Genomic DNA, 18,809 nt, shown 5'->3' with positions numbered 1-18,809 from the left:
AATGTTGAAAGAAAAGCCTCCGGTTTTAGTAAAGGACTAAAGGACCCTGAGATTTGGAAAACGGTGGGACCTTACAAATTGGTTACTTGGGGACGTGGATACGCCTGTGTGTCCACCCGCTCTGGGTTAAAGTGGGTTCCTTCCAAATGGGTAAGGCCCTATGTTCCCAAGGTCTCAGAGAAATCAACAGAAGCGCCCCAGGTTGCCAATGCTGCCTGGAGAAGGAAACACCGCACGCGCTCTCTGGAGGAAATTCCATTTAAGCCTCCTTTCTGGAATAGTTTGTAATATATGTTTGTCTTAAGTTTCCTTGTACCAGTTTAGATCCCATGGGTCGTGTGTAGCCTCAAGATGCCATGAGACCAAGCCTGCTCCTTGTCCTACTCGTGATCTTCCCACCAGCGATCTCCTGGATAGTCCCTCAGCCCAAAGCACGTACGGACTACCTTGGCAAAAGCCCTCGGACATCAAGAGAGAAACTGATGATTGGCTGAGTGGACTGTTCAAAGGCTGGGGACTCTCGGGCTGGGTGGGATCTATTCTGAAAATTGTAATTTTAGTACGGTTTATATTAGTTATTGTTGTAGTTGTTAGCATTGTTTTTGGACTAGTCAAACACATGCTTCTCAAGTTGATTTCAAGCTCATCTCCCCCTCCTGAAGTTTACCATTTGGAAGCCCTTAGTGCTCCAATGGATGACATGGAACCCTCGGTGGAAAGCACTGAACCTCCTGTAGAGGAGGAAACGATTTACCAACCATGGTTTGGCAAGTATTCTGCACCACAAACCCAGTCCTCTTCTTTTTAAACAAAACTAGGGGGAGATGTTGCAGTGCGGTTTGACCCATCCCAGCCCCCTCAGGTGTGCAAACCTTTCCCCCTCCCCATTTTGCCCTCCTGCCTAAGAGCTGTCCATCAATCTTAACATTCCAGCAGGGCATCGTGTGGTTGGCAGATGCTCCTCAGGTTGGTCTCATTGGCTTGTCCAAGTGTCTGTATCCTGGGAGCCCTCCCCTCCTCACACCTGGTTGGCCCTCACCTGTCCCTCCCCTCCCCCTGTCCCCAGGGCTAAAAAGGACACGAGACCATGCGGCCAGGTGTCTGTCTGTGAGCTGTTACCACATTTAGAGGTCTACCATGCTGCAATAAAACTCTGGACTAAGACTCTATGACAGAACCTGCTCCTTTTCTCTTCACTGCTGCTTGAACCTTTTCCACCAAAGGTAAACTGAGTTCCTACTTTGCCTGGATTTGTTCTGAGTGCCTAGCTGCAGCACCCAGCCAGCCAAAGGTATCTCTGGGGTGAAAACACCACAGCTGCAGCCTTTGGTCCAGCGGCGAGGGCTAGATGAAGCCAGGCACCACCACACCCGGAAACTTCGGGGTCTAATATTTAATACACTCCCACCTCAGGTCATTGCCAGGGGCAGGAAAGGGACTCTCTCTCCCTGAGGAGAAGGGTGTCCTTTCCAGACAGGATGAAAAACGTGGCCAGGAAGAGACAGTTGTTGATGTTGTAGTTTTCCCTGTCAATAGTTTTTCTTATTCTTTCTATTGACAATATTGTTTTTATTCCTGCCTGTTCCTTATCTTGTTGCTGTTCCCAATAAATTGTTCTTATCCCAGCCCGGGATCTTTGCCTTTTGTGCTTTCCATGGGAGGCAGGAGGGCAGCGAGGGCAGCGCGGTTTTAGTGGGAGCCGGAAATTGGGGAATGCCATTCCTGAAGCCCGGCCTGTGGAAACCGAGCATCCCAGCTAGTGCCAGCCCTGGTGGCCATGGCAGCAGCCTTGGGAGCGGGTCCCTGGCTGGGGCTGTGGGAACCTCTTCCCTCTGGTGCCCAGGGACAGGAGTGGAGGGAACGGCTGCAGCTGAGTCGGGGCAGGCTCAGGTTGGATGTCAGGAAAAGGTTTTTGCCCAGAGGCTGCTGGGGCCCTGGCCAGGCTCCCCAGGGAAGGGTCCCAGCTCCAGGGCTCTCTGAGCTGCAGCAGCGTTTGGCCAGCGCTGCCAGGCCCAGGCTGGCATTGTTGGGGTGTCCTGGGCAGGGCCAGCAGTTGGACTGGAGGATCCTGATGGGTCCCTCCCAGCTCAGCCCATTCTGTGCTTCTGGGATCCCATGAGCCGGGGGATGGGGCAGCCAATGGTTGCCATGGCAACGGGCTCTGGCTGCAGGCCTGAGCTGGTGTCCATGGCAACCACCCCTGGCATGGGGTCTCCATGGAGCTGACAAGGCACTGAGCAAAGCAACAGGGGGCTGGTGATGGTTGCCATGGAAACTGACCAGAGAAACAAGGGCTGGTGATGGTTGCCATGGAAACTGACCATAGCATCAGGGGCCTGGGGATGGTTGCCATGGAAACTGACCATAGCAACAGGGGGCTGGTGATGGTTGCCTGCTCAGGATCAGATTTGTCACAGGCCCTCAGAAGGGTTCCATGGGGACTTTCCAAGAGTCTCCAGGCTGTTCCAGAGCTGGAATGTCACAGGCACAGACAGGGGCTCCATGGAGACCTCCCAGGCCTTTCTGGGGATGGTAAAGAGCCCTGTGGTCAGAGGCAGTCACAGCCACACCATGGTGACATCCCAGGGCACCTTGGGCTGCAAAGGCACCCATCTGTCACAGGCACTCACGGGGGCTCCACGGTGACATCCCAGGAGTACCCAGGCTGCCAAAGAGCCGGGATGGCCCAGACACTCACAGGGATTCCTGTCATGGGCACAGTGGGAGCTTCAGGCAAAGTTTATTAGAGAAACTCCTGTTGGGTCTCGAGGTGCAGAAAGGAGCCCCAATAGCCCCCAGAGATCCCCAAATCTCAGCACTGAATCAGAGATGACACCAACTCAGATCAGAAGGCTAAGGGCTAAAAGCCACCTGTTTTTTCAATGCTCTTCTTTTATATCTTGGTTTTCTACAGGTGGACCTCATTGGTCATTTAATCAACACATTTCACATGATTGGCCAATTAAGACAACACCCTTCAGTAAACAACTTTATGGAAAAAAGCCAACTTATTTCAAACATTGTCGGGGCACCAGTTATTGATGTTTGTTTTATGTTGGGCCTTTCTGGGGGCACCCTTGATGGGGTAAACCCTCTGTAGCAGTTCTGTGCCATGTAAAAGGAGATGCATGGGACTTTTTTGGTCTTCAGCTTCTTGTTTATGGTTATCTTATCTAAAGTTTTGCATTGCTGTCCACACCAGGCTCAGCACACTGGAAAAGCACCGCAAAATGGCCCCAAAATGTACGGTTTCAAAGTCTTTTAAGGTTGTCTCATCCAATTAACTCTTAAAACCTACATTATTTCCACTTATCTGCCCATACCTCTCCCCTTGACTGTCCACATAACCTCTGCACTCTGCTTTCCTTGACCAATCACCCTGTGCCACCAACACTGCAGAAAATGGACTAGAAGAAGAAGAAGACAGGGACTACACCCCAATTCCTCCATCTTGCTTCCTATCTACACCATACTAAAAATCTCAAAACCTAAATTTCTCACCCAAGTGACATGCTATACTAGCCTCTAATCTATTTCACACTTTGGTAAATTCTAATCTGTCTCAAAGTCTTGGAAGTCCTCTCCATTGGTGAAGGTTCAAGGCAGTGTTTCTCTGGGAGTCAGGATTCCTCAGAGCAGACAGAGAAATATTCCTTGAACCCTGGATTCCCGCACATTTAACCTAAAAAACTTTAAAGATTTTAAGTTATCCAAAAATGTTCAAGGTAAGTATGATTAGAAGGAGATGAAATAGAGAACAACAGAAAGATAGAAGATCCAGAGAAAGACACACAGATGGGTACCAACTGCTCAGGTTTCAGCATGACAACAAAAGAAACACCAGGAGAAGGCAGGATCTAGACCCTGCGCTGGCCTCATGCTCCGGCTTTTAACGCCCTGGGACTTCATGGCCCCACCCCTGGGGTGGGACTGCCAGTTGCTTGTCCAATCGGAGCCAGGGTAGCACCAGCTGCTAGTGTGGGATTGATTGATTGACAGCTGGGCCAATCAGAGCTGGGTTAGTACCGCCCCTGCTGTGTGATTGACAGCTCTGCCAGGCCAGGGCTGGGGGTGGGGCTCTGGCCCTGGCCCGACATGGGACAGGTCTGCCTGGTTTGGCCTCCTGGGGGCTGTCTGACAGGTCCCACTGAATTTGGCATGTCAAGGGCCACTTCCCATCTGACCGTGAAGCACTGGGGCTTTTATTCCCATGGGAAAGAACTGTCTTTCTTGTCTAGGCACCCATGGCCAAAATTGGGATTCTGCATCTAAAATTCTCTATATCCAAGGGTTACTCCCAGACAAAATCTGCCTGTACAGTCAAGTCTGGCCAGCCTTGGCCTCTGGTGAGTGCCTCTCATCTGCCCCTGCACCACTGGGGCTCACTTGTTTCCTTCCTATGGAGACCATTGTGACACTGCGGGGCATTGTGGAACCAATGGGCCATGGTGACACTGCAGGCTCTTGTGGAACCTGTTACACTGTAGGAACTTGTGGAACCAAGGAGAACATTGTGACCCTGCAGGGTACCCTGGATCCAAGGGGCCACTGTGACACTGTGGGGCCTCGTGGAACCAAGGACATCTTTGTGGCTCTGCTGGGCCGCATGGGCCCAAAGGGCCAGTGTGAAGCAGCAGGGCTTTGTGGAACCAAGAGGCCATTGCTGCATTTCAGGGCCTCGTGGAGCCAAAGGGCCATTGTGATCCTGCAGGGCACCGTGGATCCATGGAGAGCATTGTGGCATTGCAAGGCCCCATGGAATCATGGAGACCATTGTGACACTGTGGGGCCTCATGGAAGGAAGGGGCCATTGTGACACTATGGGAACTTGTGGAACCAAGGGAATCATTGTTGCACTACTGGGCCCCAATGGAACCAAGGGGCCATTGGACACAGCCAGGCTTCATGGAACCCAAAGGCCATTATGACACTGTGGGGCCTTGTGGAACCATGGAGACCATGAAGATCCTTAAGGACTTGTGTAATCAAGGGGCTATTATGACACCTGAGGGCCTCATGAAAGCCAGAGAACCACTGTGGCACTGCAAGGCCTCATGGGAGCAAGGAGCCATTGTGACACTGCAGGGCCCTGTGGAACCAAGGGAACATGAAATAGGTGTGGCTGCCTTGGCCTCCCAGGGGTCACCTGACAGGTCTGGCTGACCTTGGAATGTGGAAGGCCACTCCCATCTGCCCCTGAAACACTGGAGCTCTGAGCTTTCCTTTGTATGGAAAAGAACTGTCCATCTTTTCCAGGCATCCATGGCCAAAATTAGGATTCCACCTCCAAATTTCTGTGTATCCAAGGATTGCTGCCAGTCAAAAGCTGCCAGGACAGACAGGTCTGGCTGGTCTTTAACTCCTGAGTGCCAGAACTCACCTGTTTTCTAAACACTGGAAAGGGCTCTGTGCTTTTCTTTGTATGGAAATAATCATCCTTCTGCAGGCCCAAATGTCTGAAATTAGGACTCCACATTCATAATTTCAAATATCCAAGGGTTGCTCCAAGCAAACCTGCCAGGACAGACAGGTCAGGCTTGCCTTGGCCTCTGGTGGTTGCTGTTCATCAGCTCCTGAAACATGGGGGCTCCATGGTTTCCTTCCTATGGAGACCAATGTGACACTTGGGAGCCTTGTGAAATGAAGGGGCCATTGTGACACTGCAGAGCACCATGGATCCAAGGCACCATTGTGACATTGTGGAGCCCCGTGGAACCAAGGACATCATTGTGGCTCTGTTGGGCCACATGGTCCCAAGGAGCCAGTGCAAAGCAGCAGTGTGGGAGTTAGCCCAGCTGCAACTCAGAGTCTGACAGATTTTACCCCAAAAGAATTGGGCATGAGTTTCAAGCCCTGGGAGTCATTTGTTTAAATTAAGGTGAACTTGAAAGTTCTCCAAAAATCCTTTAGTGTTGTTATGCTAACTTGTCTAGGTTCTATTCCCCTATTGGTTACTTCTTTCTCCTATATGGTTATTGTTCTAGGGTGTTCTACCCCCAAGTGTCTATGTTGTTGCTCCCCTTTGTTTTGGGTCTTTGGATCCTGCCCCTCATACTTGCTCAGCTTCTCCATGTTTATTGTTTTTCACCCTGTTAATTAAGTTCCTTTTAAACAACCTCATTGATCCTGCTCCTTTTCATTTTCGCCACCCTCACCCTGAAGTCAGGGAACCAGAGAGGTTTGTCACAGCCACCTTCACTGTGACCTTTGGCGCCCAAACAGGGACCATGACGCTCAGGACTCCCTGTGTCAGTCACGTCAGCTGGGGTTAGCTGATGGATAGGCCAGCGCTCCCCAGGATTTTGGATTGTGCCGTGTTGTTGTTCTATTTCTGGAGTCCCATACTGCTGTTATCAGATTTCTAAAGTCCATACCTCCTTGGCGTGTTCTTATGGCCGCAGATCTTCACAGCATGGACTCTTCTACATGTTGTTCTCTCTTAGATTAGGGCTCCTTCAAGGCTCTCCCAGACTGGCTAACCTGCCCTCTTTTATCCCAGTTATCTTCATTGGTCACAGCTGCAGCCCAACGAAGGACATCACAGCTGCAGCCCATCAAGGACAACCTGGACCTCCAGGGGCAAAGCCTCTATACAGATATTCAAGTACAATACATTTCCTCTACTATATTTCCCCCTTTCCTTTACTTACAGAACCAGGTTTTATATACAATACTTCAAGTACAATATATACATCTCTTCATGACTCAAAGGCCACGTACAACACACATAGCTCTTTGCTCAAAGGCCATACTCTTTCACAGGTCCTTGACCCAAAGGCTATGTTCTCTCGCAGCTCTTGGCTGTCTTATCTTCTGACAACTATCTGCAGCTCTTGGCTGACACAGTTCTTGGCTGTCTCATCTTCTACCAACTATCACGTCGGGATTACCCATTGTTGGTGTTCTATTTCTGGAGTCCCATTCTGTTGTTATCAGATTTCTAAAGTCCATACTTCCTTGGCGTGTTCTTATGGCTGCAGATCTTCACAGCACAGACTCCTTCTTCTGCATGTTGTTCTCTCCTAGATTAGGGCTCCTCCAAGGCTCTCCTTGACTGGCTAACCTGCCCCCTTTTATCCCAGTTATCCTCACTGGTCACAGCTGCAGCCCAATGAAGGACATCGAAGCTGCAGCCCATCAAGGACAGCCGGGACCTCCCAGGGCAAAGCCTCCATACAGATACTCAAGTACAATACATTTCTTCTACTATAGTGCCAGGCCAAGCGGATTCATCGTTGCTTCAAAGGACCTTGCACAGGATCATCAGGGACAACCTGCATAGGATTGCAGGTGGGTTTGGGGAAATGCAAGACATTTATTGCCCATTTTGCCACTGTGTTTTTACAATATGAACCCAAGTCCCATTATCGATTTGATGTGTTCTGGTGGCTGTTCCCCCTAAGACAGAGAAAGAGAAAAATGGGCAGCCAGATGTCCAAAGTAGAAAGGAGTGCATATGGATGCTTTAAGTTAATTCTCACTGATCAAGACAAAATATTTTCAAAGAACGAATTAAAATCAATCATGAGGTGGATCATTAAAAATTTTCCAGATGCCTCTGCTGATGAAATCCATACCACTGAAGTTTGGGACTCAGTGGGAGTTAAATTGTACAACCTTTTGATTAAAATGGACCCCGTGGCACCCTGCATGCTCCCCATCTTCCACACCATCCTTGAGACCTTTCACCAGCAAGCAGTGTGCTGAAAACTCAATCCATTGGTCACTGCTAACACGGGACCTCCCCTCAAACCTGCCTTTCTCAGACCTTCCACGATGGTCCAAGATGGCAATGGCCACGCTGTCTTGGAGCATCATGCTCTGGAGACTCAAGATGGAAGGAGCCCGAATGTGGCACAGGAGCCCAACCACCCTCCCTCCATCTTGGCTCCTCCACTTCTTGCTACCACAGCCTTCTCTTCCGCCCTGAACGAACCTCCAGACTCCACCCCCACAACTGCGGGTCACGCCCCCACTGTCAATCATCCTCTCCACCCTGGGCAATGCCTCCAGTTAAGGAAGGAGACTGGCAAATAACCTCGAAACTCCTCATTGCCCTGGGATGTTATGAAAGAAGGGGGCAGAATCCCAGGTGTCAGCCATTGCTTTATGGGGAAATCAAGGATCTGTGTAGGGCAGCTAAAGACCATAGGAAGGACTTACCTTGTTTTAATGGCCTAATGAGGGCCATGCTTACAGCACATCTTAACCCCCTATGATTTAAAATATATTATGACCATGTTGTTGTCACCTACAGAATACACCCTGTGGGAAGGGGGATGGAAGTGTTTACTAAATCAATTCATAGCAGACTATGCTAATAATGAGGCAAGGGTGGAATTGACAATCAACCATCTAGCTGGGGAAGGACAACACAGCCTACCAGATGATCAAGCAGCAGGTATCCCCAGAGAAGTATGGGATGATATCAAAGAGATGGCTTTGAAAGCTTTAATCCAGGTGTCAGATGGTAGCACCCCCAATTTGGACTACCTTGGGTGGCTGCAGCTAAAGCTTTAGGACAATTAGACCATCCTGGGTGCCTGTTAAGTAAGCAAACCAATGCTGCCTCCCTCACATTGAGGGGCCTGCTCTCAGACATAGAGACCATCAGACACGCCACCGTGCAGAACAGCGATAGAGTTTTTACTCGGGCCACATGGGCATGGCTGTGTAGACTCTGAGGGCATGTGCTGCATGAACCTCTCCAGCCACAGCGAGTCAATCCACAAGAGCATTCAGGTACTGAAGGAAGGGTTCAAGAAGCTTCAAGTGGAAAACAAAGACTGGTTCAATAAACTCTTCCAATGCAAGGAACTAAAGGGTTGGATGATGTCTACTAAAACGAGACTATTAATTCTCTTAGTGGTTGTTGTTGTATTGTTAATTGTCCCATGTTTGTTTGGATGCTTTTAGAAAGTCTTACAAAATTCTTTCAGTTCCATCTTTGTGTTAAAACAGAAAGGGGGAAGATACCCAACACAGGCTCCTCATGGACTCCTTGGAAGAGAGAACTGGAGGCCAGGATGGCACAAAAACCTCTCAGAGACTAAGTATGGAAAAGAAAATCCTTAGAAGTACTAAAAAGAATCCTTAAATCCATAAAGTACCTTAAAAACCTTGAGTATCTCAAGGCATTAATGAGCCCCACTGAGTGTCAGTACAAAGCTCTCCAGGGACTTGTTAAAGCAGATAATTGGGGCCATGGTTGCACAAACCTCTCACAGAGCCTGGATCAAAAGGGAAACACCAAATACCTTCAAATAACTGAGGTACCCTGAAGTATTAATGAGCCCACTAAGTGTTGTTACTGACAGAGCCTCTCCAGGGATTAATTACAGCAGATAATTGGAGGCCATGATTGCACAAACCTCTCAGAGACTCCAAGGCAAAAGCCAAGCCCAAAGTCCTTTGAAAAAGCTGCAGTCCCTGCAGGGAGCATGAAGGAGCCCCCAGGGCCATTGCTGAGCAAGGCTCCCCAGGGACTCCTTGCAGCAGATCCTTGAGGCCACTGGGATGTGGGCTAGGGGGGGATGCTGAGGGCAGCACAAGGGGCTGACAGTGCCCAGCCTGGCTGGGGCTGTGCCAGGAGGCCCCAGGGCCTCAGGACAAGGTGTCTCCTCCCAGCCCTTGGTGGCACAGACCCTGCTGTGCCCCAGGGCACTAAGACTTGGCTTCTCTTTGTCCCCACCTGTCATCACTGCCTGCAGTTCTCTGCTCTGCCTGGGGCCTGGGGACACTTGCTCAGTCGTGTCCCTCTCTGGGACCCATTAAAAGTCCAAGAAAGTTTGGAGTTGGATTCTGCCTTGGAGTTCTGGAGAGGTTTCTTCAGCTCCCTCTCAGGGAATGATGTCCAGGGCCTGAGCACAAAGCCCCAGAGGGGCTCATTAAAGTCCTTGTGCTGTGTCTGTGCTGCTGAGCTGGGCTGGGCTCCTGGCCCAGAGGCAGCTCCTGGTCACCAAGAAGAGCTTCAAAAGCACATTTCTCTTGATGAGCAGCTCTTCTGCCAGCCCAGCAGGGCTGGGCACTGCCTGCAGCCAGCCCGGGCACAGCACAGAGGCACAGAGAGCTTCAATCAGTCAGGGCTGGGAAGGGGCTGAGAAGTGCCTGGGGCACAATCACTGCCAGCCCTTGGCACAGGAACCTCTGGCTGCAGGACAATGCAGCTGCAGGTCCTGGAGCCATCTCCTGCAGCTGGAACATGCCAATGCCTGCAGAGCCTGTGAGTACATTCTCTGATTGTCTCTTGTGCAGAGCAGCCAGGGGTGCCCAGGGCTGTCCTGCAGAGCAGGGTCCTGCAGCCCAGGGCACTGTGCTGGGGCAGGGACTCTGCTGCCTGCCAGGGACAGCTCTCAGCCAGCCCTGGCAGCTGCTCCCAGCGCTGGGCAGAAGCTCTGGGGGGAAGGAGCCGCCCTGAGCAGGGCAGGGGCTGCTGCTGAGAGGGGCTGGGTGGGGCAGGGCTGCTCCCAGCTCCAGACCAGCCTGGGCACAGCTCCGCAGGGCACTTCCCAAAGAAGGTAAGCCTGGGATTGCTGTAAAGATCAGGAGCTTTCCTGAGAGTGTTTTCAATTTCCTGCTTGAAGAAGGATGGGAACCTTGGGGGTGAAGACAAAAAGATTTTTTTTATTTTATACAATTTTCATATATTTGTAGCTCTAGAAATTACTATTACATAGTTATAAATCTATATTCCTTTTTTAAATCTATTAAACTCTTAATGAACTCTATTACTATTATATACATCAATAACTGTAAACCTTTATTAACTTTATTATTTTCCCTAACCTTTTTCTTTGATTTTAGAAAAATAAGGTGACTGTCTAAATGCATTCCTGAAATACATATAGTATACAATACATATAGTATCCTGTATAGTTTTATTATCAGGAAGAGGACCTACAAGAAGAACATTTTGGTTTTTGACCAGAATGTGAGCAGTCATAACAAAAAGTGAAGGCAAAGAAGCCCTTGGACCTACTCCAATGGATTGAGCCAGGGGCGTGTAACTGAGGTAAGTGAATCTCCTATTGGATGTTCCTGTTAAATATCCTAATTAATCAACCTTAATAAATTGTTGAAATCAGGGACCAAGTGTGCCCTATCCCCACTGGGACACCTGGAAGCTTCCAATTATTATCTGGTTTTTCCTTTACTGTTCTAACACTGTTGCAAGGGTTTTTTCTCTTTGGATTATAGACAACAAGGGGATGAGAGAAGCAGAACAGGAATTGTAATCCCAGAATCACAGAATATTCTGAGTTGAAAGGGACACACAGGATCATCAAAGGAATGTTTGATCTTTTACAGGGACTGCAGAACTGTAAATTAAGTTGATCAGTCTCTCTGCTGGGAGCCTCCCAAAGAGCCCTCAGCCACTCCTCAGCCCTGCACAGCAGCAGCATCACCTTTGCAGGGCCCAGCAGGGCTCTCCTGAGCTGCCCTTGCCCAGCTGCACACAGAGCCTGCCCCAGCCAGGGCCCTGCACACAGGCAGGTTTCTGTAGGGCCCCAGCCAGGGCACACAGGCTGGGATGGGCTCTGTGAGCGCTGGCAGGGACAAGGCTCCTCTCAGGAAGGAATGTCCAGGCCCAGGGAGATGCTCAGGGAAGGAGAGGGGGCTGGAGAGAGCAGGGCTGGGGCAGGAGGGCACTGTTGGTGTGTGGGAGGTGCCGGGCACAGCTGGGCACGGGAACACTGTCCTGAGTGCCCGGCTGTCTCTGCCCTGCCCTCTCAGGCACAGCACCACAACATCTGCTCTTGGTTCTGCACTGCCCTGACATTGGCACTGTTATCTGCTGCTCTCAGGGAGGCTCTGGCATCTGCAGCAGCTGAGTCAGGCACTGCCCTTGGCATTCCTGCCAGGCAGGGCTGTCCATGGGAATGGGGTGTCCAAGCTTCCCTGGCACCGTGGGTCTGTGGGCAAAGCAGTCCATGGCAAAGGGGAATGAGCTGAGCCCCCTCCCTGAGATCCCATCATGGGCACAGCCAGGAATCTCCTTGCTGTGCCCTGCCAGGCTCTGAGCTGCCCTCCTGGGTGCAAATCTGTGCCAGAGCCTCTGGGAGCTCCTGAATGTCCTACGGGCAAGGGCAGAGCTGCCACAGCTGAGGAAATGCTGCTGGGCTTGCCCAGGGAGCCGTGAGTGTCCTTGGCACAAGGGGGTGCTGAGACCTTGCCCAGAGACCTTGAGAGAGGGTGAGACATTCAGGGATCCCTCTGCTCTGGGCACGGTCTGGTTTATCCTAGGGTGACCCAGGAGTGTGACTGTGCTCTGATTGCAGCCAAAAGTTTTCCCACAGCAGGTAGAAGGGTGAGTGTGTCCCAGCTGTAGGGATTGTCTACAGGGAATGGCCCAGGTTTGGCTCCAAGCAGCCTCTCCTGACTTGTCACTGTCCTTTCTCCATGAACAGGTGCCCATGTGCAGCCCCAGCAAATGTCCAACAGCAGCTGCATCAGGCACTTCCTCCTGCTGGCATTGGCAGACACGCGGCAGCTGCAGCTCCTGCACTTCTGCCTCTTGCTGGGCATCTCCCTGGCTGCCCTCCTGGGCAACGGCCTCATCATCAGCGCCGTAGCCTGCTGCCACCACCTGCACACACCCATGTTCTTCTTCCTGCTCAACCTGGCCCTCAGCGACCTGGGCTCCATCTGCACCACTGTCCCCAAAGCCATGCACAATTCCCTCTGGGACACCAGCAACATCTCCTACACTGGATGTGCTGCACAGCTCTTTTTTTTTGCCTTTTTCATCTCAGCAGAGTATTTCCTCCTGACCATCATGTGCTACGACCGCTACGTGTCCATCTGCAAACCCCTGCACTACGGGACCCTCCTGGGCAGCAGAGCTTGTGCCCACATGGCAGCAGCTGCCTGGGCCAGTGCCTTTCTCAATGCTCTCATGCAAACAGCCAACACATTTTCCCTGCCCCTGTGCCATGGCAATGCCCTGGGCCAGTTCTTCTGTGAAATTCCACAGATCCTCAAGCTCTCCTGCTCACACTCCAACCTCAGGAAATTGGGATTTCTTGTGTTTTCCATCTGCTTAGCTCTTGGTTGTTTTGTGTTCATTGTTTTCTCCTATGTGCAGATCTTCAGGGTTGTGCTGAGGATCCCCTCTGAGCAGGGACGACACAAAGCCTTTTCCACCTGCCTCCCTCACCTGGCTGTGGTCTCTCTGTTCCTCAGCACTGGCACATTTTCCAACACAAAGCCCCCCTCCATGTCCTCCCCATCCCTGGATCTGGCCCTGTCAGGTCTGTACTCGGTGGTGCCTCCAGCCCTGAACCCCCTCATCTACAGCCTGAGGAACCAGGAGCTCAAGGCTGCAGTGTGGAGACTGATGACTGGATGCTTTCAGAGACATTAAACTGTTGGCCAATTTCTGCAAATCATTTGTAATCAAAGTTGTTTTTGATATTTCTTGTTGGTTTCATTTTGGAGGTTCTTTTCCTTTGTTTTAGTATTTTCTTATTGTCCACAAAGAAATGTCAATCTTTGTGCCATTTCTCATTTTGTTTCTCTCCACCTTCCCTGTAGTCACAGACTGTGTCAATGAGGGGTTGTGCTCTTGGTGGCTTTAGAGGAACTAAAGGATGTCCCAGCAGAGTTTTCTGCAGAGATGCCCTTTTGTTGCCTTCTCTGGAGCTGCAGCAGCAATGTCTGTGTGCAGAGCTGGGGCAGATCAGTGCTGGCCCAGCAGCTGTGCCCAGCAGCAGCAGCAGCACTTGGTGTTGCCAGTGCTGCTGCCGTGGCCCTGCCCCGCTGCCCTGGTGGCCCTGGTGTTGCTGCAGGGCCTGAGTGCTCTCGGGGCCGGGCACAGCCCTGGGGGTGGCAGTGCCGGGGCTGCAGCAGGGACAGGCCATGGGCACTGCTGGGGCAGCGCTGGCGCCTCAGGCCAGGCCCTGGGGGCTCCAGGCTCCTTGCCCAGGCTCTCTCAAGAACACGGCCAGGCCAATGCTCAGCACAGAAACCCCCGTCAGCAGCCCCAGGCTGGCCGTGGGCAGGCTGGGGGCAAACAGCATGGCTGGGGCTCTGCAAGGGCCCTGGGGCAGACGGGAAGGAGCAGCAGAGCAGGGGCTGATCCATGCCCAGTGCGCTGCACAGCCCAGGGCAGCGTCCCAGAGCGTCCTCATGCAGCTGCCAACAACATCCCCCCTCTGCAGCCCTGGCCTCTCCCCCAGCTCACACAGGTGCCCCATCCTTGCAGGCACAGACACGGCAGCACTGCCTCAGCAGCCCCTGTTTGCATTGCACACAGCAGGGGCAGCACCCCCATGCTGTTGCTGTGGGGACATGAACCTGAGGGAGCACAAATGCCATCAGCCCCTGGGGCCAGCAAGGCCTGCTGGACACCAGGGAAACCATTCAGCTTTGTCCTGGCCTCTGCACTCAGCCAGAAAGTTTGTTCCCATCAGCTGGGAGTTTCCTGTGCCACTGCAGACGCTGTTGCTCAGAGCCAGGGCTGCCTGGCAGCCACCCCCAAACTGCCTCAAGCATTTCCTTTGCTTCACCTTTGCTTTCTTTGCTCTTCTGCTACAAATTTCTTCCCATTGCCCAGCCCTGCTCCCTCCCCTGCAAACAGCCCATCCCTGTTGGCCCGTTCCTCTCTGGCCCCACTCCCCATTGCAGTTCCTGACTTGCCCCCATGGGAACGTCCCTTGGGCAGCAGGATCATCCTACAAGTGCTGCAGGAATTGTCTGCAGGCTCCTGCAGTGCCTGCTGCTGCTCCCTTGCCACAGGCACCCCAGGTCAGGGGGGCACATCTGGGCTGCTGTGTCTGCCTCTGAGGCTCCCTGTTCTGGGCAATGAGGAGGAGCTGCAGAGGCTCTGCAGGACTGACAGGATGGGCTTTGGGGCTGCCAGGAGAAGCTGAGGGACCTGGGCTGCTGGAGCTGCTGAAGAGGAGGCCCAGGGCTCATCCTGCAACTGCTCCAAGGGTGGTTTCAGAGAATCCCAGAATCAGCAAGGTTGGAAAAGACCTTGGAGATCATCAAGTCCAAACTGTGCCCTGACACTGCCTTGTGTCCCCTGAGCCTCCTCTTCTCCAGGATAAACAACCCCAGCTCCCTCAGCCGCTCCTCACAGGCCTTTTGCTCCAGACCCCTCCCCAGCCTTGTTGGCCTTCTCTGGACATGCTCCAGCCCCTCCATGTCCTTCCTAAATTGGGGGGCCCAGAACTGGACACAGCACTCGAGGTGCTGCCCAACCAGTGCTGAGCACAGGGGAAGAATCACTGCCCTGGTCCTGCTGGCCACACCATTCCTGATCCAGGCCAGGAGCCATTGGCCTTCTTGGCCACCTGGGCACACTGCTGCCTCATGTCCAGCCTGCTGTCCATCAGTCCCTGCAGGTCCCTCTCTGCCTGGCTGCTCTCCAGCCACTCGGTCCCCAGCCTGTAGTGCTGCAGGGGTTGTTGTGGCCAAAGTGCAGGACCCGGCACTGGGACTTGTTAAACCTCACCTTGTTGGATTTGGGCCCTTGATCCAGCCTGTCCAGGGCCCTGTGCAGAGATCTCCTGCCCTGCAGCAGATCAACACTCCTAGACAAATTGGTATCACCACAGTTCCATGAGGCCCCAGAGTGTCCCAATGCTCTCCATGGTTCCATGAGGCCTCCCAGTGTCACAATGTCCCTTTGGTTCCATGGGACCCCTTGGTGTCACAAAGTCCCTTGGATCCTTGGGCCCTGCAGTGTCACAAAGGCACTGTGGTCCCCCAAGGCCCTGCAGTGTCACAATGGATCCTGGGTTCCATGAGGTCTGGCAGTGCAGCAATGCTCTCCTTGGTTCCACAGTGTCACAATGGCCTCTTGGTCCCAAGGGCCACCACAGTGTAAAACGTGTTTCCTTCATTCCAGGAATCCCTGAGGAGCAGCCCTGGCCCCTTGGTTCCATGGGGCCCTGCAGTGTCACAATGGTCCCATCATGACACCAGGTCCTGCTCTGTCACAATGCTCTGCCTGGTTCCACAGTGTCACAATGGCCTCTTGGTCCCAAGGGCCACCACTGTGTCAAACATGTTTCCTTCATTCCAGGAGTCCCTGAGGCCCAGCACTGGCCCCTTGGTTCCATGGGGCCCTGCAGTGTCACAATGGTCCCATCATGACACCAGGTCCTGCTCTGTCACAATGCTCTGCATGGTTCCACAAGACCCTGCAGGGTCACAGTGGCCTCTGTTGTTCCATGAGGCCTCAGAGTGCCACAATGAATTCCTTGGTGCTGCAGTGTCACAATGGAGCCCTGGTGACACAAGATCCTGCAGTGTCACCAGGGACCCTTGGTTCCATGGGGCACCACAGTGTCACAATTGTTCCCTCAGTTCCCAGAGTCCTTGCAATGGAGCAATGGCCCCTTGATTCCATTGTCCCCAAGCTCTCCCAAGGCTCTCCTTGGTTCTGCAGTGGCACAATGGCCCCTTGGTTCCACAAGGCCCTGCAGTGTCACAGTGGCCTCTGTGGTTCCAGCAGGACCCAGACTGTCACCATGGACTCCTTGCTTCCATTCAGCCCCACAGTGTCACAATGGCCCCTTGGCTCTGTGCTGCCATGTCGTACACAGTGTCACCATGGTCCTCTTGGTGCCACCAGGCCCCGCAGTGTCACAATGGCCCCTTGCTTCCCCAGGGCCCTGCAGTGTCACAATCATCAGAGAATCAATCAGGCTGCAAAAAATGTTGGAGAGCATCAAGTCCAACCTGGGACCCAACACCAACTTGTCACCCAGACCATGGCACTGAGTGCCACATCCAGTCTTTCCTTAAAAACCTCCAAAGACAGTGACTCACCCACCTCCCTGGGCAGCCCATTCCAGAGCCCAGGGTTCCAATGTGTGATTCCAATATGAACAATTGTAAAGAATATTTCCTAATATCTAGCCTAAACTTCTCCTGGTGCAGCTGAAGGCTGTGTCCTCTTGTCCTTCCCATGTTCCCTGGGCAGAGAATCCGACCCCCACCTTGCTGCACCCTCCTGTCAGGGAGTTGTAGAGAGTGATGAGGTCTCCCCTGAGCCTCCCCTGCTCCAGGATAAACAACCCCAGCTCTCTCAGCCACTCCTCACAGGACTTGTGTTCCAGACCCCTCCCCAGCCTTGTTGCCGTTCTCTGGACATGCTCCAGCCCCTCCATGTCCTTCCTAAATTGGGGGGCCCAGAACTGGATACAGCACTCGAGGTGCTGCCCAACCAGTGCTGAGCACAGGGGAAGAATCACTGCCCTGCTCCTGCTGGCCACACCATTCCTGATCCATGGGAGTGCCAGGGGCTGGATGAGGGAAATGGTTGAGAGAGGGTTGGGGACAAAGTTTCATGTGTTATCAGCCATGAAGGGTCTTGATCTGTATATATCTCTTTAGAGTGCATTAGAAGGTACTGGGGGTCAATATCAGTTGGACATTGCTGATACCAAGCTATAAACAGGAAAAGAATACAGGACAAAACTGTTCTCTCTGCATTGTTTTCAATACAATATATTCACATTAAATAAACTACTGAAATCCCTTTAATTAACCAGAGAAGAATTGAACATTTAAATGATTCCCAGGGGCTTTTCTTGTTCTGCTGTTTTGAACACGTGTATGAGACTTTTTCAGTGAATTCCTGAACTGAAGAGCTCAAGAAAGAAGAAGCCTCTGGAGTAATAAAATTCATCAGCAACCTCCAAGTGGCTGAGGATCCATCCCCATCAGATCAGCAATGAACAGAAATGGGCACAGCTTTGTGGCTGCTGTCCCAGCTTTGGCATGGGCCCTGGGCCTGGAGCAGGAGCAGCTCTTGAGGGCCCCAAGGCCGGGGCTCTGGTGCTGCCCTGGGCAGATGGGATGGCAGCAGGGGCTGCAGAGTTCTCAGCACCTCAGGCCGAGGGGAGCAGGGCAGCCAGGGAGCCTCCTTTGGCCTTGGCCCAGCACCTTTCCCCATGGCTGGGGCTGAGTCCTGTGGCAGCTGCAGCTGCTGCTGTGCCCTTGGCAGGGGCTGAGGCCATGGGGCCAGTGCCCAGAGCAGCCAGGCCTGAGCAGAGCTGTGGGGCCAGAGCCAGCTGGGCTGGGCTGTGCTCAGAGAGGCCCTTGGTGCTGCCCAGAGCTCAGGGCAGCTGGCAGAGCTTGCAGGGAGCTGGGCTGGGCTCAGAGAGCCTGGCCCAGAAACCATCAGTGTCCATCTCAGCCTGACTGAGTGTGCAGGGGCAGGACTCAGGCCAGGCCTTGTGGGGCAGGGCCAGCGCCTGTGCAAGGCAGTGCAAACAGGCAAGTGGCCCAGAGAGGAGGCGGCTCTGTGCCCTTGGTGGCAGGGACAGAGCAGGGAGGGGGCTCAGGACATTTGTCAGCGCCAGCCTCTGTGCCCATGTGTTGGCAGCCCTGGCTGCTGAGCCCAGCTTTGGCGTGGGCTGAGTTTGGCTGTGGCCCAGCTCCATCCTCCTGCGGGGCTCAGGGCCTGTTCCCGGCCATGGCCAGCCCTGGCTGCCTCTCTGCTGGCCCAGAGGCCGGCAGAGCCTGGGGCAGGGCTGTCTGTGCAGCCCCACAGGTGCCAGGGGCTCTGCAGGAGCTGGCAGAGGCTGCCCAGCAGGGAGGCCATGGGGCACAGAGCCCCAAGGCTGCTGTGGGCACCACGGCACAGGGGCCGTTCCCAGCCGCAATGCTCCTGGCCTGGGCTGGGCCTGCACAGGGGCTGGGCCACCATGGCAGGGCCAGCACAGGGCCACAAAGGGGCCACGCAGCCGCTGCCGGGGCTGACAGCAAGGCCAGGCACACACAAGCAATTGCTGAGCATGGCCTGCGCTGGCCAGGCCTGACTGTGCCAAAGGCAGAGCTCAGCTGCCCTTGGG

At 53.2% G+C, this 18,809-nt stretch overlaps 2 protein-coding genes across 2 annotated transcripts in view; one reads left to right on the top strand and one right to left on the bottom strand.

Moving 5' to 3' along the window:
- LOC136569711 (zinc finger protein 271-like) overlaps positions 1 to 18,809 on the bottom strand; it is a 294,542-nt gene that overhangs the window by 175,095 nt on the left and 100,638 nt on the right. The window lies entirely within an intron of this gene.
- On the top strand, positions 12,431 to 13,363 carry LOC136569743 (olfactory receptor 14C36-like). The gene has a single exon (XM_066570113.1). The coding sequence runs from the start codon at positions 12,431 to 12,433 to the stop codon at positions 13,361 to 13,363; it is 933 nt and encodes a 310-aa protein (XP_066426210.1).

Source organism: Molothrus aeneus, unplaced genomic scaffold (genome assembly GCF_037042795.1).
Source record: "Molothrus aeneus isolate 106 unplaced genomic scaffold, BPBGC_Maene_1.0 scaffold_19a, whole genome shotgun sequence".
Classification (NCBI taxonomy): domain Eukaryota; kingdom Metazoa; phylum Chordata; class Aves; order Passeriformes; family Icteridae; genus Molothrus; species Molothrus aeneus.
Note: the sequence above shows the minus strand (reverse complement) of the source record. Positions and strands in the feature narration are given on the sequence as shown.